Source organism: Manis javanica, chromosome 8, assembly GCF_040802235.1.
Source record: "Manis javanica isolate MJ-LG chromosome 8, MJ_LKY, whole genome shotgun sequence".
NCBI classification, from domain to species: domain Eukaryota; kingdom Metazoa; phylum Chordata; class Mammalia; order Pholidota; family Manidae; genus Manis; species Manis javanica.
In genome coordinates, this window is record NC_133163.1 from 454,579 (window position 1) to 479,596 (window position 25,018).

The 25,018-nt window shown below is 52.7% G+C and overlaps 1 protein-coding gene across 1 annotated transcript; it reads left to right on the forward strand.

Moving 5' to 3' along the window:
• The first annotated feature begins 4,247 nt into the window (after positions 1-4,247).
• LOC108388759 (uncharacterized) lies at positions 4,248-24,630 on the forward strand. Its single transcript, XM_073212248.1, has 4 exons — positions 4,248-4,391; positions 4,484-4,807; positions 23,969-24,184; positions 24,287-24,630. The coding sequence occupies exons 1-4, from the start codon at positions 4,346-4,348 to the stop codon at positions 24,613-24,615; spliced, it is 915 nt and encodes a 304-aa protein (XP_073068349.1). The 5' UTR covers positions 4,248-4,345; the 3' UTR covers positions 24,616-24,630.
• Positions 24,631-25,018: the final 388 nt, after the last annotated feature.

Sequence of the window (25,018 nt, forward strand, 5' to 3'; positions counted from 1 at the left end):
GGGATGGGGGCAGGGTCCTGCTCCCTGGAGGGCTTCTGTGGATTCCGTCTCCCTCCGGCATCCAGGGAGGGGAGCCGTGCTTTCTATCACATTTCAACGTGTGGGCAGGGGGAGGGGGTGAGCCTGGAGGTGTCAGCAGTCAGACGTCAAAACAGAGCCTGAGGATGTATTAAACTGAAAAGTATAAAATATAGGAGGAGATAAGAGGCCATTATGGGTAGGCAACAAGCTCTGTCTCCTGAATATAGAATAAAGTTCATAAGAAAGCAAGGAATTATAATAACAAAATAATGCACATAATGGAATTAGCAAGGGGTGTGACCCAGTCTCAGAAGGAAGCTGTCTATTACTCAGGGTCATGAACTGGTTCTCAAGGTCCTGTGTCAGCCGTGTTCATTCAAAGGTCAGAGGCCTCGGATCCCTCAGCCTGAGGGGCTCTGCTGCAGCACACGTCCAGGTGTTTGGAATGTAAACGTGATGCTTTAGTTACTGATATGGGCTGAAGGTTTGGGTCCCCAAGAATTTCACATGTTGAAACCTCATGCCCACTGTGATGGGGTAGGAGGCGGGGCCTCTAGGGAGCACTGAGGTCAGCAGGCGGAGCCTCAGGGACTGGGTCAGCGCCCTCATGAAGCAGCACTGAGGAGGCTCCCCTGCCCCTCCTTCCATGGAGGCCACAGGAAGGACAGCACCCAGGGAGGAGGTTCTCCCCAGTCCCCCAGCATGCTGGCACCTGGTCTCAGATTCCCAGGCCCCACAACTATGAGGAATAAATCCCTGTCGTTCAGAAGCCACCCAGTCCGTGGACCTTCATTACAGCACCCAGAGGCGAGGGAGGTATTCCTGAGCCATGAGCCCGAACACCGACTCTCTGCGGTTGTGCAGTGATATTTGTTGTCAAAGTTCCTGTGAAAATCCCTTCAATGGGATTCAAGGATGATTTTATCTGATGTTTCTCCCAATAGATGGAATGAATGGGTGGCCTGCCATGGGAGTCTGGGGAAAGATGGAGTGGGAGGCAGCCGTCACCTGTTCTTGACGTGAGCAGGTACAGTACATGGATTCTTTCCGATATTTGAAGTGTCCGAGTGCCTGAGGGCCGAGGCTGCTATGGGAGGAAACATGTCTAAGTGCACGGTCGTCACAGGGACCGTGTCACAGGGGTCAGGGGTGTGTCCACAGGGAGAGGATCCTGATTCCCTCGTGCCCAGCGGGAACACCTTAGCCCACGAGAGCTCAAGGGTCCGTGAAAGTTTGGATAGTTTTATTAAAGAATATTATTTCCTCAGCATTTCTGGAAAACTGTGGATGTGGGGAGAGTAGCATTTGAGACGTAATGAGAACTCGCTGGGCTGGTTTATGATGAGGCTGGAAGGTGTGCACCTCCGTTACTGGAAGTAACAGCAGGTCCACTGCACGCTGGAAACGTGAACTCAAGCACGGCCTTAGGGACATAAAGGGATGTAGGCTTTTGTCAAGGAGTCGCTTCAGGAAAAGGAGAAAACACAAAACAAATAAAACATATTTAAATCCATGGCAGGTGGATGCTGAACAAACTCCGTGTATGTGTGCAGAGGGCTCTTGAGGACCCGGTGCTGGCCATGTCCCTCCAGACAGATTGCCAAGGACTTTGCTGTTGCTGGTGTCACATGACCAGGAATGACCTCCAATGTCTTTGTAAAGTGTCCTCCGAAGTATTGGATTTAGGTAGAAACCAGTTTGTCAAAACCATGTAGTGCAGAGAAACAGGCATTTATCTAACATTCACTGCAAGTCCTCTGGTGCCACCACGGAGCTGTGAGATTGCAGATTCTCCAAGTGGGAAGACACCATTCTCTTTATCAACTCAATGTCTGTGTCACCTTCAGGGGCTCTGACCCCCACCCGGCATGCACCTGACAACATGGTTCTGAAAGTCACACGCAGGCAGGAGCAGGGACAGGGGAAAGGAGGGGATTTCCCTAAAGTGAGCTTCTGAAGAACCAGGGGTGTGACCCCAGACCCAGAGCTGTCACATGTGCATGGGGACAGGTGCCTGGGGGGATGTGAGGCTGCACCAGGGAGGCGGACCTATGTTCATGTACAGCGGGAGCCATCAGATCCTATACTGGGGGTATTTGCCTGATATGGTGGTTTTCCAATAAGTGGCTCAGAAAAATACGACTCTTGTCATCACTGATTATTTCTTTTAAGAAGTTCCCATCTCATTAGAGATCACCCTCAAGTTTATCATGAACAAGATTTCATTAACCAAACCTTAACTACTCCCAAGGGTTTATAGACACTTAGTGACTCAAAAACTGCAATATTTGAGTTTCTTCTATATTACAGTGTTTGCAGCCGAGCTTCCAAGACAACATGGAAAATAAAAGCAAAACAAACAAAATTGGAGACAGTGAATTTTCAATGATTCAGCAGCAGAAACTCACCTGAAGCAAACACACCCCAGCAGCAGAGCCATCTCTCTGTGCACATTGTCACACGGTCGCTCACCGAGTCCCACAGGCTCTGCTCTGCAGACGTGAGGCCCCCCTGTGCTGAGACCAGACTCTGCTCACAGTCCATCCCCTGAGCCCTCTCCAGGGGACATAAGGCATCAGAGGGAGGGTCCCATCTCTCCAGCATGAGAGCCACCTGCCCCTCTAAGTCACCCCAGGTCATGGTGGCTGATTCCCCTCAGTGTGCTCATCACTGGGGACCTTAAATGGCATCTCTACTCCAGGCTACCCTTTCTCTGTTTATGTCTATGGCATTCTTTCCACTGTACCCCTCCTCATGTTGTAACATGACCTAGTTTCAAACACAAAACTCATTAATAATGTCCACAAATGTCACGAACACCTTTGAGCTCTACATCATTCTCTCTCCCTTCCTGGGCGTGAAGTTCCCTTGTAACCTGCCTGGGTCCCCGTGAACAAATACACACCTACATTATTGTCTCCTCTGTGAGTGTAATGGAACCCTGTCTGTGCGGGTGCCCCCACCTCCTGGAGGCAGGATGGGCCCTTCATGTATGTCTGTCCGCCCAGGTAAGGCCCTGAGAGCACCTGGACAGTAACACACTGGCCAGGATGCGGGTACCAGGGCCCCTAGTCCTCTGCTCAGAGCAGGTCCACCACTTTCTCAGTTCACACGGGGGCTCTCAGGACCAGCAGAGGCATCTCAGGACTCCTGTGGGCACTGAGGGCACCCAGGGGTGCTCAGGATATACCACAGTGTGCTTGTGACACCCTGGGACTCATGGACAGCAGTAGTGGACACCAGGAGTCACGGGGCTGAGGACGCACAGCGCAGAGAGCAGCCCCAGGGGCAGGTGCACATGGAGGCTGAGGCTTCCTGCCAGAGTCTGTGGTTTCCACTGCATCTAACCATTTCCCATAGAAACTCTCTGTGCTCCTTGTTGGTTGCTAACAGTGCATTTCTGGCTTAGGAAACTTTATTGTGAGGTGTGGACAGTTTCTCACATGCACCGAATTCAGGGACTCGTTGATGGGGGCAGCAATGGCTGCAGGGATCCCAGGAGCAGAGGTTCAAGGATTCTCAGGGACCTGGTGAGGGTTTTCCAATGAGACTCAGGGCAGGGAGCTCAGGAGGCCTCCTACAGCAGGACAATCTGTGATATTGGTGGGACAGCCCAAGCCATCCAGTCCAGGGCCTGTGGCCTGGAGGACCCGCTGGAGTTCACATCTGACTCTCCTCATAAAGTGTCTGTGTCAGGCTCTCTGAAAAGGTAGGGCCCTTAAACACAGGTGAGAGAGACTGGCTCCCCGGGTATTCTAGGTACGAAAGCAATGCAGCAAATCCCACATTCCCACCCAGGGTGCACCTGAAAATCACTGGGAATGTGGCAGCTCTTCTCTGGAGCTGGAATAGGGTGCATTTGGGGCCACTGGGGAGGAACATGGGCCCAAACACAGGGCTCCTTTCTCCAGGCATAGTCTCAGGGGAGCCTTTCAACACCCATTTGTTCAATTTTGTAATTTTTATGTCTAAATAAATAAACATCCATTGCTAATTATGTCACTAACTTACGAACATTTGTACAAAAGAAATCCGAGCGTCACTCATTTCTGTCAGAACACTAACAAAATGAAAATTCATACACTTTGAAAGCATTTTAATGTGTTAAGCATCCCTAACACACACCCCTGCTCTGGGGCTCTACCCACTCCACAGATGTCCAGGCAAGGGCTGCTGTAGAGTCAGAGCTCATGCAAATGGGGCCCTCCCTGTGCTGATGAAAAGCAGCCCAGCCCTGACCCTGCAGCTCTGGGAGAGGAGTCCCAGCCCCAGGAGTCCCAGGTGTACCCAGTCGGTCATCAGGACCCAACACACACCACTCACCATGGAGTCTGGGCTGAGCTGGGTTCTCCTTGCTGCTCTTCTAGGAGGTGAACAGGAGACCCTGCATGTGCATGTCAGTGTGAGTTTGGGAAGGTATGGACGTGACACATGCCTGACCAGGACGTCTCTGTGTTTGCAGGTGTGCAGTCTGAGGTGCAGCTCGTGGAGTCTGGAGGAGGCTTGGTGCAGCCTGGGGGGTCTCTGAGACTCACCTGTGCTGTCTCTGGATTCAACATCAGAACCGCTAACATGCACTGGATCCGCCAGGCTTCAGGGAAGGGGCTGCAGTGGGTCTCAAGCATTAGTAGTGGTGGAAGCACTTACTACACTGACTCCGTGAAGGGCCGGTTCGACATCTCCAGAGACAACGCCAAGAACACGGTGCGTCTCCAAATGAACAGGCTGACAGACGAGGACACAGCCCTGTATTACTGTGCAGCAGACACAGTGAGGGGAAGTCAGCGTGAGCCCAGACATCAACCTCCCTGCAGGGACACAGCAGGGGCTGGGCTGCAGGGGACTCAGGACACCAGGGGCGCGGGATCCAGTGCAGGCTCAGCCGCAGGAGCAGGTGCATGGGGAAGGGAAGGGCTGGCTTCCTGTGAGGTCTGGGGCTTTCTCTCCACATGGAAGCTCACCAGGGAAATGTCTGTGTTTACGATCCTGTGCTCCCTCCCGACACCATGCAGTACAGAAGGTGTTTGTATCCCTAGTGACCGGGGCTCAAGTTCTCACATGTACAAATCAATCACGTCCCTATAAGACACACAAATGACTCTGTGTGGTCACTAGGAGCAGAGACACGAGGACACTCGGGGTCCCTGTTGGGTGTTTCCAGTCAGACTTAGGGCAGAGTCCTCGGGGACTCCCTGACTAGCACAGGGAGGGTGGATGTGGGTACAGCCCCAGAGGCTGGGACCACGTCAGCTGCAGCAAACCCTCCTGAAGCTCACGCCTGACCCCCCCCCCTGACCACAGTGGGCAAGTAATACTCAGCCCTGACCCTGAGCTCGTTTTCCTTCCGACCCATTTCACTGCCTTTAATTGTTTTCTTGCTGCCTCTGCCCCTGAGTTCAGAGGATTTGTTTACCTGTGTCCTAATCTCCAGGCTCAGGGTCCTTACTGGAGCTCAGCTGTGGCACCTGTAGCCTCCTGGAGGTGCTGGCAGAACGCTGTCCCTCACTATTGCCCAGGGCTCCCCTGTCACCTATGGGGATACCTTGGTAAAAGCCAGTGACGCAGGAGCTCAGGGGGTGCACGTGCTTTCTGACCATGGGAAGTGAGGAAGAAATGACCTTGTGCTGCTCACAGTGTTACTGTGTGGCCTGCTCACCTGGGCTCCAGGTGGCCTGCAGGTGGGCCTCCCTCAGGGCTGTGGACTGTGGGGTGGCCATCAGGGCAGGCTGGGCTCACCCAGGGTCCTCAGAGATGGCCACCAGGCTGGAGCCTCAGGTAGCAGAGCTGCTGTCCCTCAGCAAGGCCATCCCAAGTCCTGCTCTGTGACTCAGGCCCCACCAGGTCATCTCGGGCAACCTGAGTTAGTGACCACAGATGACGGATTTCAATAAAAACTACAATATTATCATAGCAACAACCAGATTAGAGTTTGATAGAAAGCTGGATGCTAGGCTAGTTAGCTTGCCATGTAATTTTGACCATGGCCAGGATCATTTTGTATTTTCCAAACAGGAACAGGTTCATGATATCAGGAAGTTACAAAAATGACTGTGTGATGCTTGGCCTTTAAAAAGCTTCATAAGCACTACATTAAATAAGATGTTTCTACATTTTATTTTATGATTTAAGGAAAACACCCTTGTGTGGGAAATGCAGGTGAGGCTGCAAAACCTCAGAACCCCCAGGCAGGAGGGGAGGTGGGGACATTCCTGGGCTGCCTGCAGGACAAGGCCAGCCAAGCAAGGCCACCCGGTAGGGCCCCACCCTAAGCTGCCCTTCAGAGGAGCCCCAAGCCTCCCACGATGAATCAGTCACAGGATGGGACAGTCACAGGAACTGCGGCCTCAGCACCGGCCAGCAGACAGACTTCAGGAGCTGCAGTGGGAGGGGCCCATGACGGTCCTTGTTCCTGGAGGTTTGGGGACTCCCTTAGGGCCAACCCATTGCTTCTGTCTTTTCCCCTTGGAAACCTGGTTCTGCTAGATTATCAAGGATGACGGGGAGAAGCACGAATGTCGTCTGCAGACAACCTTGGTCAGGCCCCATGGCATTCGTTCCAGGAGGGCCGGGGAGCCAGCCTGACTGTCAGCAATGCTTAGCAGTGGCCCTCGGCTAAACACCAAGGGCATTGCTCCACGTTCTTCCTTCCACCGAACATGGGTCAGAAGCACAGTTCCGCCAGCTCCCCACCAGTTCACAAGGGGGGCTGCTGTCCTCCAGTTCCAGCCCCTGCTCTGCTCTCCAACTGAGAACACGATCAGAATGGCCTCAGCAAGCAATGTACTTAAAGTCCTTTTGGAATAACACGACCTCCAGGAGGACAGAGGCCTTCCCTGCAGCTCTGCGGTTTGTCTCCAAGGCCCACCAGTATCACCTCCAAAGGCCTGTCCATGGCAACATGGGCTCTAGGTGACACGCCCCTCACTCCCTTCCCTCGCATTCCCAGTTCCCAATCCCTAAGTGGCATCCACAGAGTCACGACAATTCTGGCATCTGCTACTGAGAAAATCCGCCACAGAGTGTGTGTTACTGGGTATGAGTGACGTGGGGTCTTCGAGCTCCATGGTTTCTACCTGCAGCTCTTCCCTGAGGGGACCTTCAGCCACACGTGCCTAAAGGGGACTAGAGGCCGCAGGGCCCCTAAGCGTCTGGAATCACTGTGAGCGTGGACGGTGTCAGTGCCTCTGGCACCTGCAGGGTAGGTTCTCCCTGAGGCGGCTTGAAATCCCTCCTGGGTCTCCCTGTGGGGTATGTGGGGTTAATAAGGCCCCCTCACGATTACAGGGGATGATGGAGAAGCATGTGTGGTCCAAGAAAGAAAATGTGAAGGAGGACACAACCCCTTAGCACTGGACTAGATATGTGGAGGGAAATGCTGTGGGTGTCCAGACAGGACCCTCCCTGCATGGTGGGGGCTGGGGTGCAGGGGGTCTCAGCCCCAGGACCAGATGAACAACAGCAGAAGAGGACTTTCCCCAAGGAAAGGCGAATTTTATTGCAGGAGAAAAATCTAAAATAATGAATGGACAAGGAACGCTGAAGTGTGTATAAATACCCGATTATGACAGGAGGATTCGCCAACCGAGAGAGCAAGAAAATCTCATTGAAGAGGGCATTGCTGGGCCTTCAGGATGCCTGAATGGGAAGAGCCGGAGGAGAGGGGGCTTGTTAAATTAATAGTGCAGCATATTCAGGACAATGATCCAAGGAGTCAGGCACTCCAATATGAGCCCAGCACAGGCTGAGGGGGCCCCTCGCTGCTCAAGGTGGGCTCACAGGGAGCAGCAGGTCCCCTGGGGGGTTTGTCCCACAGTGGGAGGAGCTATGTCTGCCCTGACTTCAGGGATGTGACAGGGGACATGAATCCTCAAACAAGAACTGGGACCTGTGTGCTCCTCACAGCCCTGAATGTGCTCAGTGCCCACTACCAGCTCATTCTCAGGTTAGAGGAGGTCTTCACTGTGAATAACTCTGCCTCATGAATATGCAAATTAGATGAGGTGCACTAGATAGAATATGGGCATGTCTGTGCCCTGAGAGCATCACCCCGGCACCGCACCCTCCCTGGGGAGCCCCTGAGAGCACCGCCCCTCACCATGGACTGGAGCTGGAGAGTCCTATTCCCCTGGCAGTGGCTGCAGGTGAGGGGCTTCCTGTCCCTGGGATGACGAGGGGCAGGGCCAGTCAGGGGCATGTCATCCCCTCCCATGTCCTCCCGCAGGGGTCCTCTCCCAGGTCCAGCTGGTGCAGTCTGGTGTGTGCTAAACAAGCCAGGTGCATCCGTGAAGGTCCCCTGCAAGGCACCCAGAGACACCTTCACCAGCTACTGTATAAGCCAGGTGTGACAGGCCCCTAGACAAGAGCTTGAGTGGATACGATGGACTGGGAAGCATTCTACAGAGTATCATCCTGGTATACGGCCTGACATGCAAACCAGAGGAATGGGATCAACCGTGCAGAAATAAGTCCATACTTCCCTTGCCAGTTAATCTTGTCAAGGTTGCTGGCAACATGAAATGGGGTATCCCCTGCGAATGGTGGTGGGAAAACTAGATTTCCACAAGGAAACAGTGAAACTGTACCAACCTCACTACATACACAAAGACCACCTAAAGTGCTTTGAGGAGCTGAATGTAAAACTGAACATCCTGGGATCCCTGCAGGGGAGCCTGAGAGCAGCTCTTCAGGACCCTGGATGTGTCACGTGGTCCTTCTTATGACACCGAGAGCTGCAAAGAAAGAAGAGCTAGTTGGCATTCGTCAAACCCAAGGACATTTGTCGTTAAAGGACATTAGGAGGAATGTGAAAAGACACTCAACAGAATGACGTAAAAGATCTGCAAACCTGACAAGAGTCCAGTGTCCAGAATATGCAAAGAGCACTTACTACCAAACAAAAGAATGGTAAGACACCCACATTTAAACAGGGGGGCAGCAAAGGACTTGAATGAATCTTGCTCCAAAGAAGATAGACAGTGGCCAACACGCACATGAAAATATGCTCCACAGCATCAGATCTTAGGGAAATAGAAACTGAAAACACCAGGATGTGCCACTTCCAGGCAACTAGATGGCTATGATAAACAGAAGGGAAGTAAGCGTGTGGGGAAGCAGGAGCCCTCACATTACTGGGGTGCAGATGTGAAAGATGCTGGGCACTGTGGAGAACAGACAGAAGGTACTCGAACTGTTACCGACGGGATGAGCACACCACCAGCGCTTCTGCCGTGACATGTACACGGATAAGGATGGAAACTGGGACCCAGACAGACATGAATAAATGCACATCCACTGCAGCAGTATTCACAACAACCAGGAGGGGGGGAAACGGTCCGGATGTTAAGCTGTGGATAAATAAATGGTGGAATATCCTTACTGTGGAATGTTATTCAGCCAACTAACGGATGAAGTACAGACACAAACTACAAGGTGGATGAACTCTGAAACCTTGATGGGGACAAATACAAAATGCCCAGACGATGTGATTCCACTCGTGTGAAATACACAGGGACAGAAATCAGGCTGTGCTGCCAGGGATGGAGGTGAGAAGGACAGGAGGAAGGGGCTTGTGGGATGGTTTCCTTTTGGGGAGATATGAAGGTTTGGGGCCTGGACAAAGGAGATGGTTGCACAAGGTTGAGAATGACAATGCCACTCAAGTGTTCACTTTAAAAAAAGTTAATTTTATGATAAGTGAAGTTCAAGTCCATTTCAAAAAGAGACTCCTGCATGGCCTCTTAGCTCCCCTACAGGTCTCAGTCACACATGCTGCCAGTGAAAACTGTCCACTACATGTGTGGAGCACAGAGCGCTCAAACCTCACCTGTGAAAGGACAGCTTGCCTGCCTCCTGTTTCAGCCCTTATGAAGGGAGCAACGACAATCATTCCTGTGTAGTTTGTGTGGAGGGAAGTTCTCATGAGAGGTCGGTAAATACCCAGGACCGTGACTTGTGGATCACAGGATAAAACTATTCTTACCTTTGTAGAAAACTGTCTTACTGAGCTCCAGAGTGACTGTGTAGATTCTCATTCCCACCAACACGGTGAACCTGTCAGCAGTTCTGTATGCATGTCACCACTTGGTATTGTGAGGCCTTTGCTTTTAGCCATTGTGTTAGGCCAGTAGCAGCAGGAGTTGAGGGTGAGGGAGGAGGGGACTGGGTTTGCTCTGGTCCCGACATTCTCAGAGGTGTGGAAACTATACCTGGGCCTGCCCCTCAGTAGGGCTGCAGAGACACACCCTCACTCTCCTGAAAGTCCGCTGCATTATGACCCTCCCTGGAGGGGGATGGGTGCACACAGAGGCCCAGGGCTTGGTCCAAGGACGGGCTCCCGATTCCCACGTACAAACTCCTCTCCTTCCCGCACAACAGAGTCCAGGTGGCCCTTCTCCCCAGCACCCCATCAATTTTCATAGGCAATTTCAATCCTGGTCCCAAGTGTCGGGAGGATTACAGTGTGCCCACTTCTGCTGCCCCACCAGAGGGCCTGTGTGAGAGCCTGTGGAAACTGAGGCACAGCCCTGGTGTAATGGGACTCATGGTTGCTGTCCTTGCCCCTAGTGTCCTATCTTAAATAAGGTGAAGGGTGGGATGTGTTTCTCATCATGACTGTGAGGCTGACCTCTGGCCCCTCCAGGTTCCTACTGGTCCCCCAGCACAGGATGCAGTTTGATGGCTCCCTGAAGGCCGGGTCGTCATCTCCATAGTGGACATACGCAGGCAGATTGCATGCATTTCTGCGGGGGCTGCTCATCCTCTTTCTCAGGCTGAACTCCCAGGGAGGGCAGCTTTGTGGTTTGTCCCCATCCGAGAGGAAAGGTTTTCATGAGTTCGGGGAGCCTTCGTGTGGCTCCAGAGCATTTCCCACTATAACACCTTCACGGCACTTAGTGTCCAGCCCTCATGCACATTTCTAGCCTTACCTGTAATAGTCTCTATGCCACTCAGGACCCTCTGCCCCAGATAAGGTCATTTTCTGCCCAAATGGCTATTATCTGAAAGACAAGAAGTAACAGGCATTGGCAAGGATGTGGATTAAAGGGAACCCTCACACACTGTTGGTGGGAATGTACATGTGCACAGGGACTATGGAAAAGAGCGCAGACATTCCTCAAAAAGGTAGAAATACAAATACCATAAGGCTAGTAATTAATTTTTTAATTTTTTAATTTTGGTATAAATAACATACAATTACATGAATAACATTATGGTTACTAGACTCCCCCATTATTACGTCCCTACCACATACCCCTTTATAGTCACTGTCCATAAGCAGAGTAAGATGTTATAGAGTCACTACATGTCTTATCTGTATATGCTGCCTTTCCCGTGTTCCCCCCACATTATGTGTACTAATTGTAATGCCCATTTTTCCCCTTATCTCTCTCTTCCCACTCATTCTCCCTGGTCCCTTTCCCTTTGGTACCTGTCAGTCCATTCTCAGGTTCTGTGATTCTGGTGCTGTTTCATTCCTTCAGTTTTTGTTTCGTTCTTATACTCCACAGATGAGTGAAATCATTTGGGACTTGTCTTTCTCTGCCTGGCTGATTTCACTGAGCATAATACCCTCTAGCTCCATCCATGTTGTTGCAAATGGTAGGATTTCTTTACTTCTTATGGCTGAATAATATTCCATTGTGTATATGTACCACATATTCTATATCCATTCATCTACTGATGGACACTTAGGTTGCTTCCAATCCTGGGGTATTGTAAATAGTGCTGCAATAAAACAGAGATGCAGATGTCTTTTTCAAACTGGGCTGCTGCATTCTTGGGGTAATTTCCTAGGACTATGTCAAATGCTATTTCTATTTTGAGATTTTTGAGGAACCTCCATACTGCTTTCCACAATGGTTGAACTAATTTACATTCCCACCAGCAGGGTAGGGGGGTTGCCCTTTCTCAACATCCTCGCCAGCATTTGTTGTTGTTTGTCTTTTGGATGCTGGCCATCCTTACTGGTGTGAGGTGATATCTCATTGTGGTTCTAATTTGCATTTCTGTAATGATTAGCGATGCGGAGCTTCTTTTCATGTGCCTGTTGGCCATCTGAATTTCATTTTTAGAGAACTGTCTGTTCAGATCCTCTGCCCATTTTTTAATTTGAATATTAACTTTTTGTTTGTTGAGATGCGTGAGCTCTTTGTATATTTTGGATGTCAACCCCTTATTGGATATGTAATTTATGAATATATTCTCCCGTACTGTAGGATGCCTTTCTGTCCTATTGACGATAGGACCAGTAATTTCACTCCTGAGAATTTGGTGGAAGGAAACAAATTCCCTAACTCATGCCGCCCTATGTTCACTGAAGCATCATTTACAACAGCCGAGATACAGAAGCCACCCACACATCCACCAGCAGGTGCACTGATGAAGAAGATATGACACATGTACACAAGGGAATGTTATCTGTGATAAGGAAAGTATTCAACACAGCCGTCAAGGTCAGCAAACCGCTTTTTTCCTCCAGTTGGCAAAGCCCCCCAGCTCCCTCCTCCCCTTCCCTGGGCTCCCCTATTGCCCTGCACATGCCGAAATGCCACGTATCAAAATAATATAAATTGCTCCCGTTGCTTGTGCCCAGGGCTCAGACCTTGGGCGATGACTCCCCTCGGGGCCCCGTCAGTGTGAAATAAGCCTCAAACTCCAAGACCTCCGAGTGTCGCTTGGTTCTTCCATCAGCGACCCAGTCCAGGTTTTCCAGTATTTTCCGTAACATTTGGTTCCCTGACCGGAAACCCAACTGCCTTGGCCCTTTGTTGCCACCGGTTTGGAGCAACGGTGTGCGGTGATGGAACAGGAGATCGCATGGGAGAAGGCACGCCCCACCTGACCCCTCAGCAGGCTCCTGCCCCATCGCCCTGGGCTGGCCCCACTCTGCTGTTCCCGTAGGACTCAAGGAGGCTTGGCAGGGGAGGACCTGGTTCCGACGTCGAATCCAGAAAGGCCCCCGGGCCCCTGACCCAACCAGTCCCACCTGTTGGGGTGGAAGGGGGGCCTGATCATCTCCCAGAGACTTCTTAGAAGTCTCACAGGTAGACATTCCCAGGTGGGGAATGTTTAAACTCTGGGGTGTGTATGTGTGCAGGGCGGCTGAAGTCATTCAGTCTGCACTGAATCTGTGCTTCCATGAGCTATGTAATCTGCATGGGCCCTCATCCGCATTCACATAGGCCGTCAGGGCATATCGGTGAATCAGCTTCGGCTGACCTGGCACGGGACTTACAATGGGTGCACCTTAGTCAAGGCTGGTCAAAGTCTCAGAGGAGCGTGAACGGACGGGCAGCTGACTTGTCTCCTCTCTAGAGGAGACACCCCTCCCATATCTGTTGTTGTGGCACTGCTACATGGACACATCATGGGGTCAGGGCACAGCAAACCCACAATTCTCAACACTATGATAAAAGGTTTGAGGAATTCATTTTCAGAAATGTAGAGAGTAAAATGCACTCGTGGCAGGTTGAAAACCTTGTGTGAATCTGCATAACCCACTTTTAGTGTAGGATGTGAATCCATAGAACCCACCTTTAGTGTTGAGTGGCCTCCCGAAGGGTCTCTAGGTGTCCCAACAATCCCTGAGTCAGCCGGTCATCTCTGGAGACCCAGGTCATCCCGACCAGTTCCCATACACTGGCTCCCGGTTAGGAGTTGTGCGGACCCTCCCCCTTGGGTGCTGTTCGCTTGGAACAGGCTGGGATGGGGTAGGTCTTAGTCAGCTCAACAAAGCAGCCCTCAGAGAACCAGCAGAAGCCTGAGCCTCAACACATTCTTGCTGGCGATCCAGGGAAGAGCCAATATTGTCCCCACCTTATGCACCCCCAAGACTGTCAGCACCCAGCACCCTGCCCTGTATACCCTGCAGCTGTCAGCCTCCCTGCCAACTCCAGAACCAGTAGACCCACTCTCCTCCGGAGCAGCAGGCAGACTGTGCCCTCAGGCAGGAGCAGGCTCCCTTTAGAAGCTGGTGCAAGAGACGTGGGAGCCTGAAAGCGTAGTAAAGAAGGGACCACACAGCCCGGCCGGTCCACGTTTTACTACCTACCCTTCCCCATGGCTGACCTCCTCACTTACACCCCAAAGCCAGCTCTTGTTTGCCTTCAAATGGACTGAACCGGATACAGGGTGGCAGGTGCAGTCAACATGGACACGGCCTCCACAGGGCTCAAGAACTCACCCACTCACTGTGGAGAGGCTTTGGCCCCACTCCTTTCCTGCTTTCTGAGGGAAGCCACACCCTGCACCCTCCTGCAGTACATAGACGACCTCCTCCCTGCCAGTGACACCCAGGAAAATTGTGCAAAAGGCACAAGTCCCTCCTGCACTTCCTTTCACACTCAGGATACCGAGCCTCAAGGAAAAAGGCACAACTCTGCCACCAAAAGGTACAGAACTTGAGCTTCATCCTCACCCAGGGAGAGAGGGCACTAGAGCTGGAGAGGAACAAGGTCATGAACTCCCGACCCCAGCCCCAGGCAATGAAAGGCAAAGGACAGTTCCTTTCCTAGATTCCCTATACTCAGCAATAGCAAGGCCCCTCTACAGCCTCCTGGGGTGGGGGTGGGGGGCAGACCGAAAGCCCCCTGGCTGAACAAAAGAGGCAAGAGCCGCCTTCCTGGAAATAAAGGCAGCTTCAGAACAGGCACCAGCCGTAGGCCTGCCAGATACAAAAAGGCCCTTCAATCTCTTCACACATAAGAAAGTAGCAGTTCTGCATTGCATAGAGCATCAAAAGGAAAACCCTGTAACACAGGGGAACCAGCTTGCAGATAAAGCAGCTAAAACAGCAGCCAAATAAAAAACAGATGAAGCTCCTTCCCTCGCTATGACCCTAACACCCCCAGTGGGGGCCCCTCCACCCAAGTACACTGAAAAAGAGAAGGACTGGTCCGTGGCTGACGGAGCCACCCTAACTAAAAAGAGTAATAGATGCTGCCTGACAGACACATCTTTGTCCCAAGGGCAACCGGAAGGCATCTAGTCAGCGAATACCACCAGCTCACCCACCAAGGAAAATCTGCACTGGAGACCCTCCTCCAAAACCAATACTACATCAGGTGGTTGCCAGCATTATGCCAAGCGGTAAGTGAGCAGAGCATGACTTCTGTCAGAAATAATGCTCCATCTGCACTATGACCCCCGCCCAGTGTCCAGAGAGCAGGAGTTGCCCCCTTTGAGGACCTTGAGATAAGACTTCACAGATGTCCAGCCAAGCAGAGGGCTCAGATCCCTCCTAGTAACGGTGTGTCCATACCCTGGGTGGGTCAAAGCTTTCTGAACCAGGACAGAATGAAGCCGGAAGGCAAAGTCCTCCTGACTGAAATTGTGCCCCAGGCTGGCCTACCATCTACAAATCACAGCGACAGTGGACCTGCCTTTGTAGCAGATGCAGTACAGATTTTAACTAAATGTCCCAACATTACCTGGAAACTCCCCACTGCACACAGGCCACAAGTTCAGGGAAAATGGAGTGAATGAATCGCACCCTCAAAGGAACCCGAGCTAAGTCTGTGTCCGGACCTACTGCCCCCGGCTCTCCTGCGTGCTCGCTGTGCACGTGGGACTCAAGGCTTTTCCCTTTTTGAATTAGTGTACAGATGCCCTCCCCCGTGTCCAGGAAGCCTCCCAGGGAACCCACAGCAGATGGGAGATAAGGGAGCAGGAGAACAGCTTCAGGCCTTGGGAGCCACCCTAAGTAAACTGCAGCAATACAGCTTAGAAAGAGCTCTGATCTCCTTGGGGACCCCAGTGCATTCCCCTCAGGCTGAGGACTCAGTCCGGTCAGAGATTGAAAAAGGGACTCCCTCAAACCTCAGTGGACTGGGCCCCGCATTGTTGTTCTAACCACTCCTACTGCCCCCAAAGTTGCAGGCATCACCCCGGGTGTGTCATTCCAGAGTGAGAAGGACCCATAATCTGGGCAAAAAATACATCCGCGGGAGGCCCAGTCAGACCTCCAGAACCCTCTCTGCACGCAACGATTACCCTCTGACTGATGAGCTCACCAGCCCGCCATGGATCCAGGCCCTCGCTGGACTGGTATCCTTCATCCTGGGCACTGAACTCTCTGCTGTTGCCCCCCTGCCAGGACTGGACTATTCCTCAAAGTTGCCCTGTTTATTGTCTATTAGGCAGTCGTAGGTTGTTTTGCTGTGCTTACCTGTTTCTCCTAACTACACTCAAACCTTGCCCGCATCTCCCCACTACCACTCTGTCGTTATTTCTACACCTTCTTTCCCTTCCCTTCCCCCATCTCACACCTGGGGAACCTCAGTGTGGTCACACAAAGTCAGACAAATGGGGGACCAGGTTCAGTGCCTAAACTTACACGCCTGCTAAATGCTATGGTAAGAACAGGGCCACCCTTTCCCTTAAAGACGGGAGAAGATACTGGACTAAAACACTAAATCAATGAGACACAGACTGTGCGATTAGGGGAAGAAGAGACCCACTGTCTGCCGGAGATGCCTCACCCGCACAGGAATGTCTGACGGTGGGGTCCAGAGCCAAGCACGGACAGACAGGGATGAAAAGGTCAGGCAGCCCCCAAGGCACCGACTAAAGGGGCAGCTGACCACAATGCTGACCTCTCAGGTTTTTCATGACATTTGGTTCCCTGATTAAGCAGGTGACTATTACTACGGGGTCAGCCTTCAGTCCCTGGAGCATCCTCAGCTCCCACTGCACAGTCAGTGGAGGGCTGGGCTGAAGGAGGGCGCCGAGGAGGACTCTGGGTGGGGGTCATGCACCTCCAGCTGCTTTCTCATTTTAACCGGCCCTCAAAAAAGGTGCCCATCCCCTCCAATTGCACAAGCCCCCTCTGACATTAGCGCCTCCCAAGCTGCAGGTGTTAAACTGGAATCTGTAGCTAACAACTCTTTTAAGGGGCCTTTCTGGGCCGGCAGCTCTGTTGCTCTGTGAGCTATTAGTGGGACCCTCCCTGCACCTCTAACTGGCTCGTTAACGTAATCAGGGAACGCATCTCCCCTGTACTGGCTCATGCATATACAGACCCATTATGACAATATCATAAACCTAGGAGCTGATGCCCACTAAAAGGAAGTGTGGAAAGGGGCATCAGAGGGGGAGTGACAGGGAAAAATTGCAAGGACAGCAGGCTAGTCCAGGCGGCTCTGTCCTGCTGCTCTTCTGAGCAAAGATGACAGAAACTCCCTTCACTCCCCGCTCTGCCAGGACCTCCCTCCCTGACCTCCTTCCCCTTGCCTGCTCCCCTGCTGTGCACGTAGAAATGTTGCAGATACGGAAGCAGAAAGATATGTACTGCTCGCCTTGACTTTCTTTGGGGCTCAGACCTTGGGAGATGACTCCCCTCGGGGCCCGCTGGTGTGAAATAAGCCTCAACATCCCAAGACCTCCGAGTGCCGCTTGGTTCTTCCGTCAGCGACCCAGTGCAGGTATTTCAGGTTTTTCCATAACATTACCAGCAGCATGTTCTGGACCCCAGAGGGGGGTGGGTGTCTGGGGTCCAGGCCCAAGTCAGCATCTCTAGAGACACAGTCAAGCACCAAGTGATCTTATAGCTGCTCAGTGTGATGGCTGAGGACCCAGGCCTGTACTGCAGGGCCCAGGGCTCTGTGATGAGGTTTCAGTGGGAGCTGGACAGACACCTCCCCTGGGAGAGCAGGTAAGGCTGCAGGGCCTCAACTTCCGGAGGAGTCACACCCATGCTCTGGGGCTCTACCCCCTGCATGGAGGTCTAGCCCCAGGGCTGCTATAGAGTCAGAGCTCATGCAAATGGGGCCCTCCCTGCCCTGACCCTGCAGCTCTGGGTGAGGATCCCCATCCCTGGGAGGCCCAGGTGTCCCCAGCTGGTCATCAGGACTCAACACACAGGGCTCACCATGGATTCTGGGCTGACCTGGGTTCTCCTTGCTGCTCTTCTAGGAGGTGGTTAATGGGGAACAGGAGAGCCTGGGGTGTGGGTGATGTGACTGGAGGAGGCAGTGGATGAGTGACAGATGTGTCTTGCCAATGGGTTTCAGCCCTGGGCAAGTTCACTATGGATTCAATGTGACAAAAGAAATGACAGTAGAATGTTCTTGGAGTAAAAGGATTATACTCACTTTATTTCCACAGGGGCAGGTTAATCACTGAAATATTGTTCACTCAGAGCGAGTCTGCAGGCTGCAAGCAGGTCTCCGCCTCTGGGCCTCTCTGCCCCCACAGCCGTCGCAGGCTCTGTCCTCATTGCTGCCACCACTCCAGGCTCTGCTCTGCTCCCCTGCAGCCTTGAATCCCATGCTGCTGTGTCACCCAGAGCACGGCCAGGGCTCTTACTATAGAGTCAATAATGACATATTCCCCACACGTGTGTAGGGAGCTAGCCATCCACGCCCAGGTGAGAATCCTGGCCACAGGAACCTTCATTTTATCCACAGGGTGAATGAACCTTCAACAGCCTGAGTCTATAGGAAGTATGTTTACATGTCAGCAAGCAATAATAATAGCAAAGGAATACTAATAATGCAATTGTCCAGGGGTTGGTCCAGAGTCTGGGTGGAAGCTGTCTACTCCCCAAGGTCATGACCCAATTATGAAACAGATGCATCAGGCTTGTGAGTCCAAAGATCAGAGGCTTCTAAGGATCCGTGAGATTCCTCAGGTGATGGGCTCTCTCCAAGCAGCCTTCCGGTTGTTTGGAATTATAAATTTATTCGTCAGGGGTCCTATCTGCTGAAAACTGCAACCACCCCAAAATGTGCCCTTTGAAACTTAATAGCCAATGTGTTGTGTTAGGGGTGGGGCCTCTGGGGGCACTGAGGTCAGGAGGCGGAGCCCCAGGGACGGGGTCAGGGCCCTCATGAAGCAGCACTGAGTAGGCTCCCCTGTCCCCTCCCTTCACGTGAGGTCACAGGAGGGACAGCCCCCCAGGAAGGAGGTTCACCCCAGTCACCCAACCTTCTGGCACCTGATCTTGGGATCCCAGACCCTCAGCTGTGAGAAAGAATTTCCTGCTGTTTATGAGCCACCCCGTCTGTGGATCTTCACTACAGCAGCCAGAGCACAGGAAGACACTGGAGGGCCATGAACCAAACACTGACGCTGGGGCTGTGCAGTGAAGCTTGGTGTCAAAGTTCCTGTTAAATCCCTTCAGTGTGATTCAAGGGCTATTTGTGTGTGATGTTTCTCTCAATACATGGAATGAACAGGATGCCTCCCACAGGAGTCTGGGGAAAGGTGGAGTGGGAGGCAGCCATCACCTGTTGGTGACGTGAGCAGGTACAGTACACGGATTCTTTTAAACATAATGCGGTGTCTGAATGGATTAGGGCCAAGGCGGCTATGGGAGGAAACACGTATAAGTGCACGGTCGTCCCCGGGACCATGTCACAGGGGGCAGGAGTGTGTCTGCAGGGAGGGGACCCTGATGCCCTCGTGTCCAGTGGGAACACCTTGGCACGGAGGAATGTTTGGATTGTTTTGTTAAAGAATATTATTTCTTCAACATTCCTTGAAAACTGCGGGTGTGGGGAGAGTGGCATTTGAGAGGTAATGACACCTTGCAGGGCTGGAGTATGATGAGGCTGGAAGGTGTGCACCTCCGTTACTGGAAGTAACAGCAGGTCCACTGCACGCTGGAAACGTGAACTCAAGCATGGCTATAGGGACTTGAAGGGATGTAGGTTTTTGTCAGCGAGTCACTTCAGGACAAGGAGAAAATACACAGCAAATAAAACACATTCAAATCCATGGCAGGTGGAACTGGACAAAACCCATGTATGTGTACAGGGGACCATTGAGGACCGGCTGCTGGCCATGTCCCTCTGGACAGAATTCCCAGGAATTTGATGTTGCTGGTGTCACATGACCAGGAATAACCTCCGCTGTCTTTGTAAAGTGTCCTCACAAGAATTGTATTTAGGTAGAAACCAGTTGTCCACACCATGTAGTGCAGAGAAACAGAGGCATTTATATAACAGTCACTGGAAGTCCTCTGGCGCCACCACGGAGCTGTGAGATTGCAGATTCTCCATTCTCTTTATTCAACTCCATGTCTGTGTCACCTTCAGGGGCTCTGACCCCCACCCGGCATGCACCTGACAACATGGCTCCAAAAGTCACACGCAAGCAGGAGCAGGGACAGGGGAAAGGAGGGGATTTCCCCAAAGTGAGCTTTGAAGAACCAGGGGAGTGACCCCAGACCCAGAGCTGTCACAGAATCACATTGACAGGTTCCTGGTGGGCTGTAAGGCTGCACCCATGAGGAGGACCTCTGTTCATATACAGCTGGACCCATCAGATCCTATACTGGGGGTGTTTGCCTGATCCGGTGGTTTTCCAATAAGTGGCTCAGAAAACTGAGGCTCTTGTCATCACTGAGGGTTTCTGTTAACATGTTTCCATCTCATTAGAGATCAGCCTCCAGGTTATCATGAACAAGATTCCCTTAACCTGACCTTAATCACTCCCAAGGGTCTATGGACACTTAGCGAAAAATTTCTTGTCATATTTGAGTCTCTGCTTTATTTCCAATGTTGGCAACTGGGCTTCCAAGAACATGAGGTAATAAAACCAAAACAAAGAAAAATGGTGACAGTGAATTTTTTATTCTTTCAGGAGCAGAAACTCACCTGAAGCAAACACACCCCAGCAGCAGCGCCATCTCCCTGCACACATTGTCACACGGTTGTTCAATGAGTCCCACAGCCTCTGCTGTGCAGACGTGAGGCCCCCCTGTGCTGAGACCAGACTCTGCTCCCAGTCCATCCTCTGAGCCCTCTCCAGGGGACATAAGACCTCAAGGGAAGGTCCCATCTCCCCAGCATGAGAGCCACCTGCCCCTCTAAGTCACCCCAGGTCATGGTGGCTGATTCCCTTCAGTGTGCTCATCACTGGGGACCTTCAATGGCATCTGTTTTACAGGTTACCTTATGTCCTTTTAATGCTAAAGACCCTTCTGTCTTTATTTTTCTTCCATTTTTGTCTTCCTAGTATTGTAACATGACCTAGTGTCCAGCCACAATCACCATGAATAATGCCCACAAATGCCACCAGCACCTCAGAGCCCCACATCCCTGTTTCTCCCTTCCTGCAGCTGAGCTACACTTGAAACCCACCAGCACCCCCATGAGCAAAGGCACACCTACCCTACTGTCGCCTCTGTGAGTACATGAACCCTGTCTGTCCAGGTGCCCCCATCTCCTGGAGGCAGGATGGGCCCTTCATGTATGTTTGTCCCGTTCATGCCCTGAGAGCACCTGGACACTTACAGACCCACATGGAGGTGGAGGTGGGGGCCTGTTCCCCTCAGCCCAGAGCAGCTCTGCCCACATTTCCAGGTCCCACAGTGGTTGCCAGGGTCCCTCAGGCCCACCGGAGGCATCTCAGGACTCTGGGGCACTGAGCACACCCAGGGGTGCTCAGGATACACCAGGTGCTCATGACACCCTGGGACACGCAGGATGCACTAGGGGACATTGGTACTCCAGGGGGCGCTGAACACCCACAGCACAGACAGCAGCCCCAGGAGCAGGTGCTCAGGGAGGCTGCTTCCTGCCAGAGTCTGTGGTTTCCTCTGCATCTAACCGCTTACCTTGGACACCCTCTGTGCTCCTCAGGCCTCGGGACCTGGGCGTTTGTGGCTGAGGAAACTGTTGGGATGTGTGGTCACTCTATCACATGCACCAAATACAGGGGTTCACCTGTGGAGGCAGCAATGGGTGCAGGGGTCCCAAAGCAGAGTCTCGAGAATGCTCAGGGCCCTGCAGGGAGTTTCTCAGTGAGGCTCAGGGAGGGAATCTTAGGAAACCACCAAGGGCAGTCTGAGGATTGGGGTGACACCCAAGCCCCCAGTGCCCCCACTTTCTCTGAATTAGTGTCTTTCGTTGCTGCATTGTGTAGCCACATCTCTGTCTCCTGCTCCTTGATGTGGGTTCAGGGGTGAACATGGGGCTCAGTCCTTACCTGGGGTTCACCTGTGACCTAGGCTGAGGAGCCCACAGCACCATAAAAGGCAGACAGTACACCCTCACCACCCTTGCCCAGGACTTGCCTGCTCCCCTCCACACGTGGACCCCGGGGAAAGGCAATGGGGGTTAGAGGCCCAGGGGGAGGCTGGGTCAGTACCTGGGATGTGGGTGCGGGTCCCGTGAGGCTCAGCTGTCCTGCAGAGGCCACCCTCCCTGTGGGGTTGGAGGGTGGGCAAGGGTGGTGACTGAGGGCTCAGGGCTGGGACGTGGGGCAGGCTGGGCACCCCCGCCCCTCAGGGCCGCACTGGCCCTCCTGAGCCACAGCAGAGGCGTCTGTCCCCTGAGCACATTGTGTCCCTCAGCCCTGCTCTGACCAAAGCTGGGACACCCCGGTTTTCTAGGACAAAACCTGAGTCTCAGGGCACTGAGGAGGTGGACGTTCATGACATCTGCAGACCCCCTTACAGGGACTGTGCGTGACTGTTGGAGACAAGTACTGGAGGGGATGACCCAGCCAGGTGGCCCAGATCTCAGCATGGCCGTGGTCAGTTTATAAGACACCTGCCAATAGGAGCAGGTCTCTATCAGTCACTGGGTGGCTTTTGCCTTAATTCCTGTCACTGTTAACGCAGTCATAACAACTGGATTTAACTGGCCCGGATTCTTTATTCGGGTAGCCAGTTTGACAGGAAGAAGGCAGGGAGCTGGGCAGTGCTGAGAGGTGGCAGCTCCCGCAGCTACTCTGACCCAGAGGGAGGGGCAGAGGCTGTGGAGGGAGGGGGTTTCTGACACTGTTCTGCATTCCAGGGAAGGTCCCATAAATTCATGGGAGTGTCTTTGAACAAAGTGTCCCTTCAGAGACCCCTGTTCATCTCCCAGATCCTGCAGTCACTCCCAGGGACGGATGGCAGCACTGACGGCTTCAGCAGGAGTAGAGGGTGGGTGTCCGGGCACCGCTGTGGGGAGCGTGCCCAGTCCGTCCCACCAGGAGCCACATGCAGGGCAGCCTTAGGCCAGCGCAGCATCCATGGGTTTATTTGAGAAAAAATGGGTTTACTGATCTGTTAGATGAGAAACACAGGCAGCCTTGTGGTCTACAAACATTCATTCCAAATACCTTATTCCTTCATTTTCTTCAAACTCATGGCCAAGTCTTGATTTCACCTGAAGGAATTGTGAAAAGTACCTGAAGTACCTGATAGCTCCTCACCCAGGCTCACTGGCCCCTCAGCATTAAAGCTCCTCTGGGCACCCATTCATGTGGATTCTCCAAGATGAGGTCACCTGTGAAGCCCTATAAAGACCATGATCTCGTGGGTGTGAGGACGAGGGAAGGGGTTGGGGGGAGGAATCCCCAGGACACAAGGACAAACCTGGGGGAAGCTTTTGTCCCCTCGGTTGTAGTGATGGTGGCACACAGGAACACCTACATCACAGTCATTGACATAAGTGTAATGATGTGCATTATCCTGGGCGCCGTACCTCCACAAGGTGGGGTGGGGAACTGTGGGTATCAGAGGGGAAGGAGGGCTGGAGGGTTAGATACGGACCCGGGAAATGTTAGAGCCCTGAGCACAGGTGTGTGGGCCTGGCTTCCTCAGTGTTCCAGGTAGGACTGCAATGAAGCAAAGCCCACACTGCCAGGCAGGAAGGGCCTGAAAATCACTAGGAATGTGGCAGCTCTTCTCTGGAGGTGGAGTTGGAAGCAGTCGGGGCCACTGGGAGGAGCACAGGCCCACACCCCTGGGGTCATCCCACCAGACACGGTCTCAGGGAAACCTTCCAGCAACCATTTGTATTCTTTTTGCAATTTTTATAAGTAAATAAATGAATATCCATGGCTTCCTATGACACTAGGTTTTGCACAAGTGTATGAAACAAATCACCATATGGGTCACTCATTTCTATCAATACACTAAGACACAATGAAAATTCATATAGTTTGAAAGCATTTTAATGTGTTAGGCATCCCTAACACACACCACTGCCCTGGGGCTCCACCCACTCCTTAGACTTCCAGCCCCAGGGCTGCTGTAGAGTCAGAGCTCATGCAAATGGGGCCCTCCCTGTGCTGATGAAAAGCAGCGCAGCCCTGACCCTGCAGCTCTGGGAGAGGAGCCCCAGCCCCGGGAGTCCCAGGTGTCCCCAGTTGGTCATCAGGACTCAACACACACGGCTCACCATGGAGTCTGGGCTGAGCTGGGTTCTCCTTGCTGCTCTCCTAGGAGGTGATGGATGGGGAACAGGAGACCCTGGGGTGTGGGCGGTGTGACTGAGGGGAGCAGTGGATGTGTGACAGGTGCCTAACCGGGACATCTCTGTGTTTGCAGGTGTGCGGTGTGAGGTGCAGCTGGTGGAGTCTGGTGGAGGCTTGGTGCAGCCTGGGGGGTCGCTGAGACTCACCTGTGTGGCCTCTGGATTCACATTTGATAACTATGCCATGAGCTGGATCCGCCAGGCTGAAGGGAAGGGGCTAGAGTGGGTCTCAAGTATTAGTGGTAGTGGAGGCAGCAAATACTACACTGACTCCGTGAAGGGCCGGTTCGCCATCTCCAGAGACAACGCCAAGAACACGGTGGATCTGCAAATGGACCGCCTGACAAACGAGGACTCAGGCCGGTATTTCTGTGCCAAAGACACAGTGAGGCAAAGTCCTTGAGAGCCCAGACACCAACCTCCCTGGAGGACACAGGAGGGGCTGGGCTGCAGGGGCTCAGGACACCAGGGGGCGCTGAGGACCCACGTTGAGAGGGACGCAGCCCCAGGAGCAGGTGCACATGGAGGCTCAGGGTGGCTTCCTGTCAGGGTTCGGGCATCCTCTCCACGTGGCAGCTGCCCCAGGGAACTTCTGTATATTTATGTTCCTTTCCTCACTCCTGACACCTCGCAGGACAGAAGATTTTCTTTTTTTCCTGCTGATTGTAGCTCTGCTCCCCCTTGCATCAAATGTAGTGTGACCCTCAAGGAGGCATAAATGACCCTGGGTGGTCACCAGGATGGGAATCCCGAAGAAGCTCAGCGTCCCTGGTGGGGGCTCCCAATCAGTGTCAGCGCAGAGCCCG

What these genes read in the sequence shown, in the direction of transcription:
- LOC108388759 (XM_073212248.1), top strand. Translation starts at nt 4,346, where the DNA reads ATGGAGTCTGGGCTGAGCTGGGTTCTCCTTGCTGCTCTTCTAGGAG. An exon ending in CACAGTGAGGGGAAGTCAGC is followed by an intron (nt 4,808 to 23,968) that starts GTGAGCCCAGAC and finishes CCCACTCCTTAG; the next exon opens with ACTTCCAGCCCCAGGGCTGC. An exon ending in CCTTGCTGCTCTCCTAGGAG is followed by an intron (nt 24,185 to 24,286) that starts GTGATGGATGGG and finishes CTGTGTTTGCAG; the next exon opens with GTGTGCGGTGTGAGGTGCAG.